Source organism: Herpailurus yagouaroundi, unplaced genomic scaffold (genome assembly GCF_014898765.1).
Source record: "Herpailurus yagouaroundi ecotype Mexico unplaced genomic scaffold, PumYag 199, whole genome shotgun sequence".
NCBI classification, from domain to species: domain Eukaryota; kingdom Metazoa; phylum Chordata; class Mammalia; order Carnivora; family Felidae; genus Herpailurus; species Herpailurus yagouaroundi.
Window position 1 is genome coordinate 9,071,682 of NW_024412430.1, and position 19,173 is coordinate 9,090,854.

General features: G+C 40.6%; 1 protein-coding gene across 3 annotated transcripts in view; it reads left to right on the forward strand.

The window, feature by feature from the left end:
- CEMIP2 (cell migration inducing hyaluronidase 2) overlaps positions 1 to 19,173 on the forward strand; it is an 87,623-nt gene that overhangs the window by 45,866 nt on the left and 22,584 nt on the right. For all 3 annotated transcript variants that reach the window (XM_040449359.1, XM_040449358.1, XM_040449360.1), the window contains exons 11-17: positions 1,914 to 2,042; positions 4,597 to 4,685; positions 9,064 to 9,195; positions 10,427 to 10,462; positions 11,450 to 11,605; positions 14,445 to 14,622; positions 17,024 to 17,239. In XM_040449359.1, coding sequence (XP_040305293.1) covers positions 1,914 to 2,042; positions 4,597 to 4,685; positions 9,064 to 9,195; positions 10,427 to 10,462; positions 11,450 to 11,605; positions 14,445 to 14,622; positions 17,024 to 17,239 — 936 coding nt within the window. The remainder of the gene's footprint in view (positions 1 to 1,913; positions 2,043 to 4,596; positions 4,686 to 9,063; positions 9,196 to 10,426; positions 10,463 to 11,449; positions 11,606 to 14,444; positions 14,623 to 17,023; positions 17,240 to 19,173) is intronic.

Consider the following 19,173-nt stretch of genomic DNA (forward strand, 5'->3'; position numbering starts at 1 on the left):
GTGATCGTTCTTCTTCCTTTTCGTTCTGTGAGTTCTTTCTTTTCTTTCTAGAGAAACTGTCCCGGCGAAGCTCATGTTTTGGCAAGGGTTTTCCTCCCGAAATAAATCAAACTCTTTCTTCTTGTACGTTTCCACTGCCTTTTTACAGAGCTCCCTTTACCTGTTTTGACACCACAGTGTTTAACAGGAAAGAGCAGCTATGTTACCCCTTCCCCAGACTCCCGTTGTATCCTGGGAGGGTTCGCTTCTACCCTCCGCTTTTAAGGCCATGGTATAGAGCCTCCAGATCTTCTTCTGTGGTCTGTTTTGTGCCCCCAAAAGTAGAGGTGGCAAACACATTTTTTCAGGGTAGTTCCTCTATCGTGGAAAAATGTTAAATGTTACCTTCATTTTTGTGTGTAGGTGTATATGCTTTCCACAATGCATCTCTCTGTGCTCCTGCAGAGCTTTGTAATTAATTGTAATGTAGTACCTAGTATGTATATTTTTGTTCTCTCTTTCTCCTTACACTCTGAATTTTTTGAGAATAGTCTTACTATACACCTGGCACACAGTGGGCTCTAAACAAATATTTGCCGAATTTGAATCTGTAGCATACTTTGGGACTGTATGTTTACGTTGGAACATCCCATTCAATCCACGTTCTTCTATGTGAAGCTGTTTTTAGCATTGGGCTGGTTTTTAATTAAAATGTAAAATAAAAGCACCTGGGTGGCTCAGTCAGTTAAGCTTCTGACTTAGGCTCAGGTCATGATCTCACAGTTCCCTGAGTTTGAGCCTTTCCTCGGGCTCTGTGCTGACAGCTCAGAGCCTGGAGCCGGCTTCAGATTCTGTGTCTCCCTCCCTCTCTCTCTCTGTCCCTCCCCTGCTCATATGCTCTGTCTCTCAAAAATAAATCTTAAAAAAATTTTTTTAATGTAAAATAAAAAAAAATGGTCATGGAGATTAATATCATTTCATTTTGACTTTTATAGCTCATTTTGAGTATCAAAGATGTTTAAACTGTTCTGCTGCTCCTGTTGAGGTCAGGAATACTGAAATTGAACAGACAGGATCCAGACTGAGACAGCATCCTGATTCATGCGTGTGGTGGTTTTTTTTTCTTTGGCAAAAATTTGCCTCGGGACAGGAAGGGCATTGGAGTTGTTTGAAAGAAGTCAGTGAGCTCTGCGTGTTGGCGGATAGTTGTTTAATGAATATGACTCATCTATTGATCAGGTTTGGAGGTAAACAGAAAAACCCTCATATTGCTAAAAGGCCGTGCTGTCCTGGTCACATGGAAGGCAGGCAGCCTTGTTTGGTTCTAACTCTGCATAACTTATTAAAGTAGATAACGATGGGAGAGTTATGTTTTGAAAATGAGTTTTGGCCTCAGCCATTTATTTCTATCGAACACTGCAAGCAGAAGTAAATTTGTTTTTTAAAAACATGATTATAATGGCTCTGAAAGTGCGTGCTAGGTGAGTGCACAAGTTTTTATAGTCCATTCTGAGCCTGAGACAATGAAAAATTACTGTTAAAAAGACTCATTTTTGGGGCGCCTGGGTGGCTCAGTCAGTTAAGTGTCTAACTTTTGGTTTTGGCTCAGGTCATGATCTCATGGTTTTGTGGTTTTGAGCCCCATGTTAGGCTCTGCACTGACAGTGTGGAGCCTGCTTGGGATTCTCTCTCTCTCTCTCTCTCTCTCTCTCTCTTTCTCTTTCTCTTTCTCTTTCTCTTTCTCTCTCTCTCTCTCTGCCTTCCCCTGCTCATGCTGCCTCTTTCTCTCTCACTCTCAAAATAAATAAATAAACTTAAGAAAATTTTTTTAAAAAGATCCATTTTTGTTTCTGAAGCACTTAGTCTATTGAAGCCATTTCATAGGGTGGCTTTATAAAATAAGGCTTTTAATGATCTCACCCTTTTAATTACAGGATGCTGGAATATGGTATTTATTCCACAAGGAACCTACTGGAGAATCCAGTGGATTGCAGCTCTTAGCAAAACCAGAACTCACTCCGTTGGGTATATTTTATAACAACAGGGTCCATTCAAGTTTCAAGGTAGGTTCCTAGGCCTTAACAAAATGAGTTCATGTGACTTACAGGGTGAAGGATGGAATGCTGAGAAATACAAGTGAGAAATGTCAGTTTTAGGTAAAACCTGTCATCACAAAAAGTAATTTGTGATTAAAAAAGCAGACACAGGGGCGCCTGGGTGGCTCAGTCAGTTGAGTGTCTGACTTTAGCTCAGGTCATGATCTCGTGGTTGCTGGGTCCAAGCCCCACGTCTGGCTTTGCACTGGCAGTGCAGAGCCTGCTTCAGATTCTCTGTCTCCCTCTCTGTTCCTCCCCCTTTCACCCTCGCTGTCTCAAAAATAAACATTAAAGAAAAATTCTTAAAAAGGAAAGCAGACACATTCAGGATTACATACCGGATCCCATTTATACACACCCAGGCATATATACCAACACATGCATGTGCATACAATCTGAGTAACTACAGTGATGGACTTGATCCCTGTGTCCTTGTCCCTTCCCTCACTCCTACCTTCCCCTCTTCACTCCTTCCCTCCCTCCTTCCCTCTCACCTTCTTTCCAATCGTTAGTACCTATTAGGGATGTACACATTGGATGATATGCTTCTGTGGGTTAAGAAGCATACTTCCTTCCTTCTCTCAGTTCACAGTGCTGGTAGAATGTCCTATTGGGCATTTCATACGAATTATGTGGTAAAATACTGTTTTTGATATTTGGCCCAATTTAAAATATTACAGATCAACTAAAGCAAAAGCCATTTAGGAACACCGGTTTTCATGATATTTAGTATTTATTCCCACCCTCAAGTGATAAGTATTTGCCTCATGTTGTGCTTACAAGGCACTTGGGTATTTTCACTATGTAATATAGTGCCCAGATTCTTTACCCTGATGTGATCCACGTCAAAGTTCAACAAATACTTCCCATTTACAATGCTGAGAGGATCCTGTAAAGACCTAAGTGTGCTATAATTTAAAGAGCTTAGCATCACTTAAACACTTGAGAGAGCAAAAAACCTTGGTCAGAAGCTGAGTAGTTGATTAAGGCCAGTAATTATTGAGAGTACCACTTCAAAGTGGAAATCCTTAAAATTTTCTAATGGTAGTGATATAAAAAAAAATCCCATTCTAATTAACTTTTAATGTCATATACCAGAAGTACATGTAGTAATCTATTCTATTGATTAGAAAAATATCATATCTAAATAATGAGCGGATGATTAGGTTTTAAATTGTTTAATTTGGGACTGACTGTCCAGAATGATACTTTACAGCCAAGGGAAACAGAACCCTTGGGGTCCTCAGACAGTAACCTGTCATCTTTGGATAAGCTGTAAATATACCAACACTGACCTTTTTGCTTTGGTTGCTCATGACACCCGAATCTGCATCTGGCACAGGTCAGTCATGTCTGATTTCCAACTGACATTTGGCTGTCTCAGGGACACATCACTAAAATGTGTTCAAAACTCAAATCCTTATGTGTATCCCTAGACCCATTCCCATATCTCTGTCTCACTGAATGAAACCACCGGCCACCTGATTGCCCAAACAGAAAGGTAGGAACCTTTATCGCTCCCTCTCCCTCACCCTTAGACGTTTTGTTCATTGCTAAGCAGTATCTACCTCATAAAGAATTCTCGCCGTATCCATTTTCCCCCATTACTACTGCCCAAGTCTCTGTCATCTTTGTTTTTCTTCTGGATTACCAGGGTCATGTCCTACCTTATCTCTTATCTCTTTTTGCCCCTTTCCCTTTCTGATCCATTATCCATCCTGTGGGTAGAGCATTCATTCTTAACGTGCAGTTAATTACATTGCCTTTATTAAAAGTCTCATTAAATGGACTCCAGCACATTGACTCTATGTTGTCCACCATTTGTTTCTCTTCAGCCTTCTTCCTTGCTTTCCCCTCCTCCATACATTTCCTGTTCATCCATCTAAGTCTCTTCTCAGATGTGCCCTGCTCTCCCTCATTTCCAGACTTTTTGTACCAACGATTTCCTTGAGTACTTTGCTCTGGGTCTTTCAGCTGCTTCCCACCCATGCCCCGCCACCCTTCATCCCAACCCATTCTTTTGTGTGGTTCGGTCCTCCCCATCCCTCATCGTTCAGCTTGAGGAGGTCACTGCTTTGAGGAGACCTTCCCTGAATCCTCTGTCTCCCCATCTATGAGGAAGGACTCATTTGGTGCCTCTTCTTACATGCTGCTAAAGCATCATCTGCTCACTTCATCACTGCTTATCATACAGGATGGTAATTGTTTCTTTAATTGCGTGTCTTCCTGCTATTGGATATGCCAACAACAGCAAAGACCATGGTTTCCTTGTTAATGCATCACGCTTGGTGCCTCCCACAAGGTAGGCACCAAGTAAATATTTGTTGAATGACTGAATACATAAAATTATAAAAATATCCAGAAAGGTAGTTGTTTTCATAAAACCTTTGCCTTGCTCTTCGCTCCTCTCCCTTCTCTTTGGTGGATGTGATAAGCTACAAGTAATTTTCATGAGTCATGAGAAGTATATCGATATAACTCAGGACTCATGTTCACTTCAGTCCCTTATTGTATTTTCCAGGCTGGCTTATTTATTGACAAAGGTGTCAAAACAACCAATGCTAGTGCGGCAGACCCAAGAGAATACCTCTGTTTGGATAACAGCGCAAGGTAGAGTCCGTCCTTTTACATTACATTCTGGCCCTATCTTGCCAAAACAAAACTTCCTGAGTTGTAAGTCATTGTGCTCTGTTCTCCAGTAACACATTTAAACTAAAGTTTTCAAAGCTTGTGGGAAGGCTTTGGGGAAACTTTTTTTTCTCCCCCTGCTGTTCTAGGTCCTGTGGCTGGTTTGTTTGTTTTAAAATATTATTGAGATGCCAGAGAAGTTGATACTTTTCCCTTTTTTTCACCATTGTAAATTGATGTTAGAGAGATATTCAGAAAGAGAAAGAAAAAGGAGAGAGAGGTGTTGAAAACAGGGTCTACATTTGGCCTAACATAGAACACGATTGATTGAAAAACAAGCTAAGACATTTTGGTGTAATTCCTGAAAACCAAGGCCTATCGAATTTATTGTTAGTGGTCAAAATGGAACATTGCATTGAAATGTATTTCACAGAGAAAGGTCTTGAACTTGATGAGCAAGCTAGTTTGGTTCAGTTGTTTGTAGTCTCAGAGTCCCATCGTCTCTGGGCTCTATGTTGCCCCCCTTTGTAACCGCAAAATGTGGTTGGGATAGGGAGAACATTTCAACAGAGTTCTTCTATGTGCTCTATAAGAGCCAAAATAAATAACATGTCTCCAATGGAAATAAAAGTTTCTGGAAAAGATGGCAACTTAAAGTCCTATTCAGCAGAAACTGCGTACGTGTTTTTTTCCTATACTTCAAGTTGATTGAGCAACTTAGTTTCTTTATTATTATTATTATTATTATTACTATTATTATTTTAATTTAATGTTTGTTTATTTTTGAGAAAGAGAGACAGAGTGCAAGCGGGGAAGGGGCAGAGAGAGAGACAGGCAGACAGACAGACAGACGGAATCTGAAGCAGGCTCCAGGCTCTGAGCTGTCAGCACAGAGAATGACACAAGGCTCAAACTCACAGACTGCAAGATCATGACCTGAGCTAAAGTTGGACACTTAGCAGACTGATCCACCCAGGCGCCCCACCAACTTATAGTTTCTAAAGGGTGCTAGGTTTAATAGGCTCTTTTGATAGATATTTAAGAAAAAGACACCAGGCCCTACTGTTCACAAGGGAATAAGATAGGATCCTCACTGTAGGTTGGTAAGTCCACTTAAGTGTGAGGCAAGATCTTTGCGACACAGTAATAAGGCACGAGGCCAGGAGAAAACTGGAGAAAGTACAGTTAGTAAAATTACTCATCAGGACTACTTAAAGGTCACGTTGAGCCTGAAATATTTTAAAGCAATGATCAGATGACATTTGAGAAACCAGGAAACTCTGGACGTTATTTAAATAAAACACAAGTTACTGGACACCTAATAGCTAAGCAAGATATGAAATGGGAAGATAGGAGATAAACTTTAAAAGAAAAAGGAGCATAGAGATGACAGTGGACTATGAACCAAGAAGAGGATATTAACTCGCAAAACAAAGAAATCTTTGCTGGCAGGACACGGCTGCTTTTTAAGAGTTTATTTTAACTGGTAGAACTAGTAATGTGTACTTTGCTTAGTATTAACAGAAAAATGCTTAAACACAACACAATTGATTTTCTCTTCCCTGCCTTAAAAAATTGGGTGTGTGTGTATGAATGGATGAATGAGAAAATATATTTCAGAAATTCATTGGTGCTTTAATTAGGCTTGACAGTAAAACAATTTATCCATAATGGCCTGAGAAGTTCTTTACTGGGTATGTGTATATATTATGATAATGGTAATTTTTTCTCTGCTCTTTATTATTTCTCTTACCAGTTTATAAATGCATACATAGTGGGAATTAGAGTCCATTTAGAAGTTGTTACTGGAAAGAACTGATTATGGAAGATGAATAAGACATTTGGCAGTTGGTGTATATATTTAATTTTGTATAAACTCATGTGTAGAATATGCCCACGTACATTCATACAGTCCAGACATGAGTAAGAATGATAAAACACTAACACAATGAGTAATAAACCAGCCCATGAATTAATCATAAGGCTCATGGGATCCAGAAGATATTTAGTCTGTACAACAAAGGGAAAGTTGACTCAACAGTTAATCAGATGAGCCTTTCCGTGTGTCTTCAAGATGTGAAATTATTGGCATCCAAAGATGGGAAATTGTAACCCGAGAAAGCTCTTGGTGTCAGATTGGGACGTTTCGTCTAAGGGAATGAAAGAGCACAGAAACCAGGTAGTATTTAAGGCCAAGGCCAATTAAGGGAGGTTGGAAAGTGCGCTGAAAGCTCATGAATGAGGATGGTGAAAAATTGGGAAAGTTAGCTATCGCCTACAGATCAAGTGGGAAAGAGGTTAGAAGTAAAGGGTATCCAAGCAAGCAGTCAACAATTGATGTATATGGATTGGAATTTCAGAAAAGGTGAGATGGCTGCAGCAGAGAATCAGTGTTGCTTTAGGATCCTTTTTTTCTTTTTTTAACTTTCTTGTAGAACATTGTGTAGTCTTCTTTCCAGAACTCTTCCATCTGCTTGATACTGCATAATGACTGCAAAGCTGTTTGGCAGCAATCGCAATTACCAGAGAGTGGGTGATGGCCCAGAGTCAGACATTTCACCTATTAGGTCAGAGCTCTTTAGTGTAAGGGGTCATGTACACAATCTAAGCACGGGTATAAAGCTTCCAGACTGGTCTCCTATGGTCCATTCTCTACAGTCCTTTCACCAAGTAGCAGTGAGTGACCAGTTTATAAGAAAAAAGTGAAATCAGTTGTATCACTTCCTTGATTCCATGTTTCTGAAGACTGTCCGTCCCTCTCTTTCTCTCTCTCTCTCTCTCTCTCTCTCTATCCACCTGCTTTATTGAGGTATGACTACCATCTAAAAAGCTGTGTGTATTTAATGTATACATCTCAGGGAGTTTGGGGATAGGTATACACCCACGAAACCATCACCACCATCAAGGTCATATACATAGCCATCATCTCCCAAAGTTTTGTCACCTTCCTTTACTGTTATCATTAAAAAAATTTAAGAATATTTTTTATGTTTTTGTGGTAAGAACATTTACCCTAAGATCTATTGGCTTAGCAAATTTTAAGTGCACAATAGAGTATTATTAGCTAAGGCACTGTGTGTATGATAGACCTCTAGAATTTATTTATATTGTATAACTAAAACATTGTACTCTTTGACCATCACCTGCCTTGTGTCCTGCTCTCCCTAGGCCCTCACATTGCCTGCCATATGCTCACCTCTCTGTCCTCTGCCCCATGCTTCTTACTCTCCAGCCAATTTATTTGTTCCTTGGCCAAGCTCACTCATGCCTAAGGACCTTCTCACTTGCTGTTGTCTGTGCATGTCATATTCTCCCATGATAGCATCTACTGTGCCAGCAATTATGGTAATGACATTTGTGCAAATGGTATTTCCTGACTGCATGGTTTGAAAATCTCAGCCTGCCGAATTGGTTTTTGGAAAATTATCTAGTTGTTTCTCCCCCATCCTCACCCCCCAGCTTTGTAAAAATTAAGATAGAAATGATCTTTTTTAAAAAATAGGTGGCCTTGGGACGCCTGGATGGCTTCGTCAGTTGAGTGTCCTACTCTTGATTTCGGCTTAGGTCATGATCTCATGGTTCATGAGTTCGAGCCCCTTGTTGGCCTCTGTGCTGACAGCATGGAGTCTGCTTAGGATTCTCTCTCTCTCTCTCTCTCTCTTTTTCAATAAACAAACATTTAAAAACCAGGTGGCTTTATAGAATTATTTATTTGATTTATATAGTGGTTTGACACCAATTTTTTTGACCTTTTCATTAAAGTCCTTGTAAGTGTTGTAGAAGGAAGAGAAAGAAGAAGTAAAATTCAGTCTTTGTAATTAACAAGTTAATTAAATACACTCTGTTTTAAATTTAGGCATTTTAAATATCGAACTAGTTTTATCTCTGTATCTAAAACATCTCACTAGCACACAACTCAAATAATACTGTAGTTTGCATATATGTATGTTAAAATACCTGATGAATTTATTCAGTGTGTTTATATTAGTGTCATGTAGTTAAGAATTTGTGAAAACATACCAGATTTCCTAGTCTGAGGTTTTTGTTTATTTGTTTTGAAATGGTTTTAGTGCTTAGAATGTTCTGTAGTGTCCTCTTCTATAATGTAAGTTGCTTTAAAACAATAAGAAAACATGAAAGCAGTTCTTGGGAAACTTCTATAAATAAATGTAATTTTTTTTTCAGTATCTGAAATACAAATAATTAAGTTGTAAATTGTGCATTAAGATTTTGTTTGTCTTGGTCATATGTAAATCCTGCCTTCTGACACTTAAGCTTACAATTGTAAAATAAATGATTTCCAATGCTTGTTTAAAAAGTCCTTTTTCTTCTTCTTTTTTTTTTTTTTTTTAACTCCAAGGTTTAGGCCTCATCAGGATGCGGACCCTGAAAAGCCACGTGTTGCTGCTTTAATTGACAGGCTCATTTCTTTTAAAAATAATGACAATGGAGCTTGGGTCAGAGGGGGAGACATTGTCGTTCAGAATTCAGCGTAGGTATTCTCTACAAAGTCATTATCTGATGGCACCTATGTGTTTATTTTTTTAAGGCAATTTAAAACAACCCAGTGTGCTGAAAATACAGTGATAGTTTCTGGAATTATATTATTACTATTTTTAAAAATTTATTTATGTTTAGTAATCTCTACACTCAATGTGGGGCGGGACCTCACACCCCGAGATCAAGAGTCACCCGCTCTCCTACCTGAGCCAGCGGGCACCCCTGGAATCGTATTACTATTATTACTAACAGACGGGGTGAGCTCTGAGGAAGTGTTTGCTCGCGCTCATAGGCAGCAAATGTTTGGAATCGTTCTTTCTGTTGCTTTTATTGGAATTGAACTCATCTGGTGACACGAGAGTTTTTTGATGAGATTGAACAGGAGTTGCGGATTTAACTTTATATAACAAGTATCGTCTATGTCAGAGAGCTAAATAAAGATTTTGAAACTACCTGGATTTTTTTCCCTTCCTTTTGGAAACTCAGAAGTTTTTCTGTTGCTCTCCCACTGCCATTACAAATACAAGTCGTGAATTCCACCTTACTAAGTCTGTTGACTTATGGCTTAATATGACTTGAGGCAGTAAGCATCTTAATTTTTTCCCCGTTTGCATAATTTTAGAAGTCTGATGTATGTTGAGCTAAGATTTGGTGTTCAAGAGTCTAGAAAAACATGTTTTTTTTCCGACTGGCACTGACATTAGCTTCTTGGCATTTTACTGTCACCTCTGACTTTCATCATGCAAAAAATTAGTTTTGTATTAAATCTGTAGAAATAGCTTGGGTATTAATGTTGAAAAATTGGAAGAGAATCCCATGACCTAATTGTTTTCAAAAATAGTCATAAAAATAATATAGCTCACACTTGTGTGCTGGTTACTGTGTACAGGCACTGTCCTAAAGGGTTGGCATTAATTAGTATGTTCATTGCCCTCAAGTATCCATTGAGGAAGGTTATGTTCTCGGTTCAACTTCTAGGTGAGAAAACTGAGGGAGAGTCAAGGTGAATGCCTTACCCAAGGTCATGTGGCCGGTAATCAGCAACGCTACCTGCACTGTGGAGTATGTGCTTTAAGTTATTGGGAAGTGAAACATTTTCTTGTGGTCTTGGGGAGTAAACATTATTGGAACCTCCTGGATTTTCCCAAAAATTAAATATTGAGAGAAATTATCTCTTACATGAGGTGATAAATTAAATGTTCTTTTATTCTCTTTTCTCATAGATTTGCAGATAATGGAATAGGACTGACCTTTGCCAGGTTTGTAATTGTTTTTAAAACACTTATCTGATTATTTCAAAGCTGTAAGGTAAAACGGCCCTGGTTTTGTGTGTGTGTGTGTGTGTGTGTGTGTGTGTGTGTGTGTGTGTGGCGGGGAGGGGTGGGTTTGATCACACATGGATTGTTCTATCATTATGTTGGCAGTTGAAAAAACAAACAAAACAGCACCCACTTCCTGATACCACTAGAGGGCCAAAATACATTTTTCTTAATTAATTGAATTCTCACCAAAGTCATAGGTTAATATAGCTGGAATTCTGTAGAAGGATTGGCCTGTCATATTTTTTTGCTTAGGAGAAAACACTTGAGAGGAAGGGAAGAAAAGTTGGGAGCATATTAAATATTTTCTTTCTTAGGGGCGCCTGGGTGGCTCAGTCGGTTAAGTTAAGTGTCCGACTTCAGCTCAGGTCATGATCTCACAGCTGGTGAGTTTGAGCCCCGCATCGGGCTCTGCACTGACAGCTCAGAGCCTGGAGCCTGCTTGAGATTCTGTATCTCCCCACCCCACCTCCTCTCAAGCATAAATAAACATTAAAAAAATATTTAAATATTTTCTTTCTTAGAACCTGGTCTAATTTTGCAGTGATCGTTAAGAACCAAACTTTTAATGTTACATATTTTTCTCCAGACAAGAGTTATTTGGGTACTGTCTTAAATATGACTGTCATCTAACTGTTAAACTCAGGGCAAGTTCATCCCCCATGTACAATACTGTGGTTGGAGACTAAAATAATCAATTGTTGCTGTTAAATGAAATGTCACCTGTTTCATGTGCAAACCATGTATTAATTTATACGAGGTATGTTCACAGCATAGAAGGACTTTTTGATGACTTGATAATACGCATTAGAAAAAGCTCCTATCTGTTTTGCAAATTTTTAGCTTTTAAGTTATGGCGTGTCTGGATTTGAGGGCCAATTTAAATTTCCTGGAGGTGGGAGGTAACGGTTATTCTCATTTTAACAGTGATGGAAGCTTCCCCAGTGATGAAGGTTCCAGCCAGGAGGTATCCGAATCTCTCTTTGTTGGGGAGAGCAGGAATTATGGCTTTCAGGGTGGTCAGAACAAATATGTAGGCACTGGAGGAATAGACCAGAAGCCTCGGACCCTACCTAGGAACAGGTAAGCATTGCTTTAGCAGTAGACTGTTAAATTTGAGCAATAAATGAAAACCTCACCCTTATCGGAAGTTTCTGCAGTAATCCTGGGTGCATTGGTTCCCTCTGTGATGGTTTTCCCCACCTTATCTTATTATTACTATTATTATTATCATTATTATTATATCATTACTATTAGAACTGGGTAGACTCTGGAATTTTGGAGCATTAACTATCAAGCACTTTATAGATTTCATTATTAATTATATAAAGAAGGAAACTATCTTGTTTTTCATTCCTTGCTTAAGGCCTTATATAAGCTGCTGACTTTTTTGTTTTCTTCTTTCTTGAGCCACAAAAAGTGGCCAAACTGTAAACTATGACGTTAGGTCACTCTTGCCTCAATTTGTGAGGTGGGTTTGCAGAAATAGCCACTGGAAAAAGGAAATAACTTATTGAAAAAAGTCCTAGAAAATAAGAGTTGGTAGATGCCAAAGCTGACTCAAAACTGAACCACGGCTGTGTAATTACCAGTGTTTCAGCTGTACAGAGTAGACTTTTGGCATGTTTTCTGTCAAAATAATGACAGAGTCATTAAAGTAGTACTTAGCACCAGAAAGATACTTTAGAGCTTTTAGGGAACTGGTAAGTAATTAACCCATGCCTCGGTTCTGAGACCCAGTTTGGAATTGTCCTCATTTTACTTGGGAGAAAAACAGAGAACAACTCAGGTTCTGAAGGTCTCATGTTGGACCCGCTGCCAGAATTCATCAAGCATCAGTTCCCTTAAAGTTATACACTGTAGGTGAGCACTGGGCTAGAACGGGTCAGGGGGATGGGCCACACAGACTGCTTACTTTGAGGGGCAGCGCGGTGAGTGTTGGCAAAAGGGCTTTTACTAGCCTCTGGCAAAGAGTGAGCTTGGTTCCACTCCCCCTTTGCTTGTTGTTGGGAAATCCTGAATGCCCTTATAAGCTACGCTCTGTGTAGCCCTCCTGTTAGTCAGACTGTGGAAGCCATGAGGGAAGAAACTTCGTGGATTTTTAATAGCTAACGTTTATTAAGTGCTTGCCATGTGTCAGGCCCCGTTCTAAATACTTTATTCTTCACTTAATCCTCGCAAAGCCCAGTGAGGTAGGTACTGTCATTATCCTGCTTTATAAATGAGGAGCTTACTAAAAGTAGCTGAGGTGGGATTCAAACCCTGTTAGTCTGCCTTCATCGCTGTGATGTGCCTGTCAAGATTGGGCTGTAGCTGTCTCTTCTAATGCGTAACGAAAAATAGCTGTATATTGGCTAGCGTTTGGCTACAGTATGATGGTGCCCAATTCCATTCTTTTCACTTGACATTGGCCTCTCGTGTTTTTCTTTTTTTTTTTTTTAATTTTTTTTTTTCAACGTTTTATTTTATTTTTGGGACAGAGAGAGACAGAGCATGAACGGGGGAGGGGCAGAGAGAGAGGGAGACACAGAATCGGAAACAGGCTCCAGGCTCTGAGCCATCAGCCCAGAGCCTGACGCGGGGCTCGAACTCCCGGACCGCGAGATCGTGACCTGGCTGAAGTTGGATGCTTAACCGACTGTGCCACCCAGGCGCCCCTTGGTGTTTTTCTTTTTTCTCTCTCTTTTTCTTTTTGCTTTTTCTTTTTTGAGAGAGAGCGCACACTCATGAGTGGGGGAGGGGGCAAAGGAAGGAGAGGGGCAGAGAGAATCTTAAGCAGGCCCCACCACCAGCGTGGAGCCCGCCATGGAACTCGATCTCACAACTGTGAGATCATGAGCGAAGCCAAAATCGAGAGTTGGACGCTCAATCGACTGAGCCACCCAGGTGCCACCCCCTCCATTTTTCTTTTTTAATTGAAGTATAGTTGACATACAATATTATGTTAGTTTCAGGTGTACAAAATTTTGATTCGATGTGGCCTTCAGATTTGTTTCAAAATTCTTATCGCTTCCTCATGAAGGAAGATTTTCAAAAACAAAGAGTCCTCCTTGGTCAGTGGATCCAGTGTTTATTTTACTGTATCTTTACAACTTTTTCTTATGAGAGAGAGCCATTTTGGATATATCCTTAGACGTTCATCAAGGTGCATAGATTTTTAAGCAGGCTACTTCATTTTCTTGCTGGCATGTACGTTTTCACTGTAAAACACTGCCAAGTTGTAAACTGATGTTGCTGTAGGAATCCTCTGCAGTGCCGTTAAAGAATTTAACAGGGGGAGAAACCTAAGGGATCCAGAATATTATGGGTTTTGTACCTTAATTATGATTAATGATATATGATTAGTAGGTTAAGGAGTTTGTGTTTGAACAGAAAGGAGGAAAATGAATAAACCAAATTTCTCAATCCAGCCAACCCCTTTGACATAGTAAGCCTTGAGGATTTACACTTTTATGCTTTTAAGTGTATCATTTCATCTTATTACTATCATTTAGTGGCTTGAAAGGAGGTTCTCTCTGTGAAAGCACAGATTGGTCTTTTATTCTCCTGCCAGAGATTCTGGAACCAAAACCGAAGTATAGGAGTTCCCAAATAAAAGGTCTTGACTGAGTTGATTCAAGGAAGCAAAAATCACCTCTTCAGAGAGGCCTCCGTTCTGTCCAAAACAGCGTCTCTCTTCTACCCAACCTATTGTATTACCGTGTCTCTGCCTGCACAACACTCACTGCCTGAAATTATCCTTGTTTTTCTGTTTGCCTTTTCCACCGTTTTGCTCGGGGATTTTGTCATGGTACCGCTGTATCCTAGAATTGTGCTTAGCGTGTATGAGATATTCAACAGTGTTTATAAAACAAACTTGTAAGTGACGTGCCGGTGCAGGGATGGGCCCATGCACACTAAACACAATCTTGTATTTCAACAGGACGTTCCCAATTAGAGGCTTTCAGATTTATGACGGGCCCATTCATCTAACCAGGTGCACTTTCAAAAAATATGTGCCAACTCCAGATAGGTACACCAGTGCTATCGGCTTCCTTGTGAAGAATCCCTGGCAGATAACTCCCAGGAATAACATCTCCCTCGTGAAGTTTGGTCCACACGTAAGTATGTTCTTACGGTACCTATGTGGTGACCACGACAGGAGCAAGAGGGGTAGCACATCCCCAGAGACAAACACACGAACCAAGTGTTCGTACTCAGTCTTTAAAGCTGGGAGGAGAAGTACGTGCAAAAGAGACTCCTCATTCCATGCACGCTGTCCCGTTGAGTTCAAGGTGAGAACAGAAATTCCATGTGACCAGGGGTATTTTTGACATTCAAGTGATATCTCGAAAGGGACAGCGTCTTAAAGTGACAGCACGGGACTGAGGATGGTAGAGTTTCATAGGAACCAGAGGACATAGGGTTTGGGGAAGTTCATTGTGATAATCTATGAAGTGATTTGAGTTCTGCCTGGTATTCTACTTGTCTGGGGCTTATTCTTTTCGGGAAACAGGACAAAAGGATGGGGAAGAAGAGGAGTCCTGGGGTGGTATAAAGCAAATATGGATAAAAACTGTCGGAAGATTTTTACGAAGACTGCAAAGAAGACTGAGAAATCATTGTTTACAGTACAGTGGCCCACAGGAATCATTTGTTTTCTTAGTAGTTTCATCGGTGACCCCTGTACCATTAGTACACAGGACAGTAAGGTTACGTACCTCTCCCTCCACCATCTTGCCAGTTCCAAAATGACCTTGGTACGTGGAGATTGAGTCTCAGACCATCTCGCTCGCCGCTTCCACAGGCGGCCACGACTGGGAAGTGGCTCATGCCTCTCTCATTCACGTCCATGGGCTGACTCTGTGGTAGCCTAGTTTAAAATAGAACATGAGATAGTTTACCAAAGCCTGTATCTGGTTTTCCAGAATGGCTGAGGCAGGACACAGAGGCACAGGTGCAAATTGGGATGCCAGCTTGGTTGGCTGGCTCTCTTTTCGGCCACATGACTACAGGGGAAGAGGGAGGGCGACCGTAGCAGGCAGCTTCCCACGTGAATAAATAGGACGGTCTTTGGAGCAGCTCTCCAGTGTGGAGGCCGGTGTTCACCTGCTGTGCACACAGACCTCCATACATGGAGCTGCAGTGACGATGACACAGTCGTTCTGAGAAGCAGTTCATCAGGTATTGTGTTGGTTGTGGAGTTCCGACTTCTAACGTCCCTGCCGTGCAAACGCGGTGGTCATCATCCAGGAGGTCCGATGGTGCTCACGCCCTGGGAACAGCTTGTAAAGGGAATGGTTTGCCACATTTGTGCTCCCTGAAAAGTGGGAAACATGCCCAGACTTCTCTTAGGTTTAACAACAGGATGTACAAGGGAAATGAGAAAAAAAGCCTGCGACTAAGAACCTAGAGCCAGCCACGTGTCCCAGACATCAGTGATTTTTCATTGAATTGCTTATCATTTAGACGTTCAGTTTGACTTTAAATCATCTGAGCATGATGGGGCACCTGGGTGACTCAGTCAGTTAAGTGTCTGACTTTGGCTCAGGTCATGATCTCAGGGTTGGTGAATTCGAGCCCCCATATCGGGCTTGCTGCTGTCAGTGTAGAGCCTGCTTTGGATCCTCTCTCTCTACTCCTACCCTGCTTGTCCTCTCTCTCTCTCTCAAAAAAAAAAAAAAAAAGGTGTGTCTGCACCCCTTGAATAGTACAAGTAATTTACCACTAATAAGAAGCAGCTATAGACTACAAAACATGTAATCTGCAGCCTGCTTCGCAGTTGTGTACTACATGTTTAATAAAAGCTTTAAATTAACTCTACCTGATATAAAAATTACTGAGCTGGGTTTGGTCTATGTTGACGAGAAAGTAACATACACTTTCTAGCAGATTCGAGTGAGTTCAGTGGTCACCCAGCATACCAAGGCAACACTTGGCCTGTGTTTTGATTTGGAATTGTACGTGTTTTTTGGTGGGGGGGTGGGGGGTGGGGTAAGGAGTCAAATGAACAAGCAGCTAAAGCATTTGGAGTGAAATAAAATGACGAACTAACTCAGAAGATAGAATTTATAACAGACTTTATTTAATCAAGGTGTAATTTGCATACAGGGACATGCACACATCCTAAGTGTCAGGTTTATAATTTTTAACAAATATGCATGGCTCCATATTTCCCTTCCCCACAACTGTTCTGATTCTCTTACCATGGGTTAGTTTTGTCTGGAGAGCAGGTCATAGTTTTTAAGTGGAAGATAAAGGGAAACACCAGCTATATTTTTAACATTTGCCACTTGAACTCCACAAGGCTTTGTAATTTCCACCACCCCCTCCCCCCAACGAACCATGTCATAATTAAGTGAAAACTTTGGGTGCCGCGGTTGACAACTATGAACTGTGACTCAGAACTGCTCTGACCTCAAAGCAGTTGTAAGGGATATGCAGTTGGATCCTTGCAGGGGACGCTGGCCAGGAATGCAGAAGCCTTCATTTTGTGATGTCCATGTCTTTCACTGCTGGCAGGTCTCTCTGAATGTCTTCTTTGGGAAGCCTGGGCCCTGGTTTGAAGATTGTGAGCTGGATGGTGATAAGAACTCCATATTCCACGACATCGACGGCTCTGTGACAGGATACAAGGATGCGTATGTGGGAAGAATCGACAATTACCTGATCCGCCACCCAAGCTGCGTGAATATTACCAAATGGAATGCAGTGGTCTGCAGCGGGAACTATGCCCAGGTAGGCCAGAATGCTCTCTGGTGCCTGATTCCTAACCAGCTCCTAATAGCACCACTTCCACGAGGAGTCGATCAGCATGGTCGATACTTTCCAAGGCATGACCTTCCTTTAGGAAAAAAGAAAAAAAAAATCATTAGGAGTCATGGACTCAGACAAACTTTTTTAAGTTTATTTATTTGGAGAGAGAGAAAAAGAGCGTATGTGAGCAAGAGGGAGAGGGGCAGAGACAGAGGGAGAGAGAATCCCATGCAGGCTCTGCACTGTTAACATGGAGCCCGACATAGGGCTGGAACTCACAAACAGTGAGGTCACGACCTGAACAGAGATCAAGAGTCAGACGCTTAATGGACTGAGCCACTTGGGTGCCCCATGGACTCGTACAGTTTTATTTAAGGTTCCACTGCTCCAAATTAATTAAACAGGTGGAAAAGTGGGTCCAACAGAAATAGTACGACTCGCCCTTGGTTAAATATAGTTGGGATATGGTTGGCGTGAGAACCCATATTTCCTGAGTCTTAGGCCACGTTTCCTTGTCATGCGACAGCTGTGCCCCCTGAGAGGGGGATTTATTCTTTGCTCTCAGGGTCATTATCTCTACTAAATTAGGGAATCTGGCAGAGGGATGAAGATGGGAAGGAGTCTCCTGACTTACTTTAAAGGAGTATTAGCTTCTTTGTTGTGGGATTTCTCATTCCAATATGGAAAAAAAAAAAATGTTATTCTTGCCTAAGTCCTGGGAAGGACAAGGAAAAAATGGAGAATTAACTCTAGTAAAGAAGAAAACATGGTTTAAAATGTAATTTCTTTTTTCCTTTCATTTTATTCTTTTTAAAAAAATTTTTTTAAATGTTTATTTTTGAGAGAAACAGTCTGAGTGGGGGAGGGACAGAGAGAGAGAGGGAGACACAGAATCTGAAGCAGGCTCCAGGCTGTCAGCACAGAGCCCAACATGGAGCTCGAACCCACAAACCCTGGGATCATGACCTGAGCTGAAGTCGGAAGCTCAACCAACTGAGCCACCCGGGTGCCCCCTTTTCATTTTATTCCTAATCAGAATTGCCTGCTAAAACTAAGTAACCTATCAATACCTAGGAAGGTATAGACATTCTAGAATTACAAGGTGCTTTGGTGGCTCTGTCGTTTAAGCATACAACTCTTGAACTCAGCTCAGGTCTTGGTCTCAGGGTTGTGAGTTCAAGTCTCACACTGGGCTCCACACTGAGCACGAAGCCTACTTAAAAAAAAAAAAAGAAGAAATTTTAGAATTAAAACAAAAAGCTTTTAGCTCCTTTTTGTAGCTATAGTTTTAGTTAAGTTTTGTGTGTATGTGTCTGTCTGAAAGTGGTGTGTACTCACCAAGGAAATAAAAAATTATTATAGATGCATCTGTCAACCCTTTGGATTTCAAGTGTATTTGAGAATGTGAACCTGATCCTTCCATCTTATAAAGCAGAGTAGTAATTCACTTTTTACTGAAGGATGAGGAAAGAAATAAGTCATCTAATACTTGCTAGGAGGCTCTGGGAATGGTAGGACCACAGGTCAGAAATTTTTTCCTGAGAATTTGGGATTTGGGCTGGGGGCCCAGATCTGCAGACATTTGTAGAAGACTTTATGTCTTTAAGCAAAGGGTAGAACACCTGGATCTCAAGATAGAATAACAATTACTTAGCTGTTTGTAAATATATTTTAATGGGATGCTTGTTTTTTGCTAACCCAAAGGTTAAAGGGGCTCAGGAAAAAAGGTGGTAACATAGGAGAATTAAGGTAATATGTGCTACCTCATATCTTCCCGGATTTGGAAGAAGGGAGGAGATCTATCTATCTATCTATCTCCCATTATATATTATATATAACCTGTTATATATAACTTGTTTTTTATGTTATAAGCTAGTTTTAATATTTTATTATTTTAACTTATATTTTGTAATATA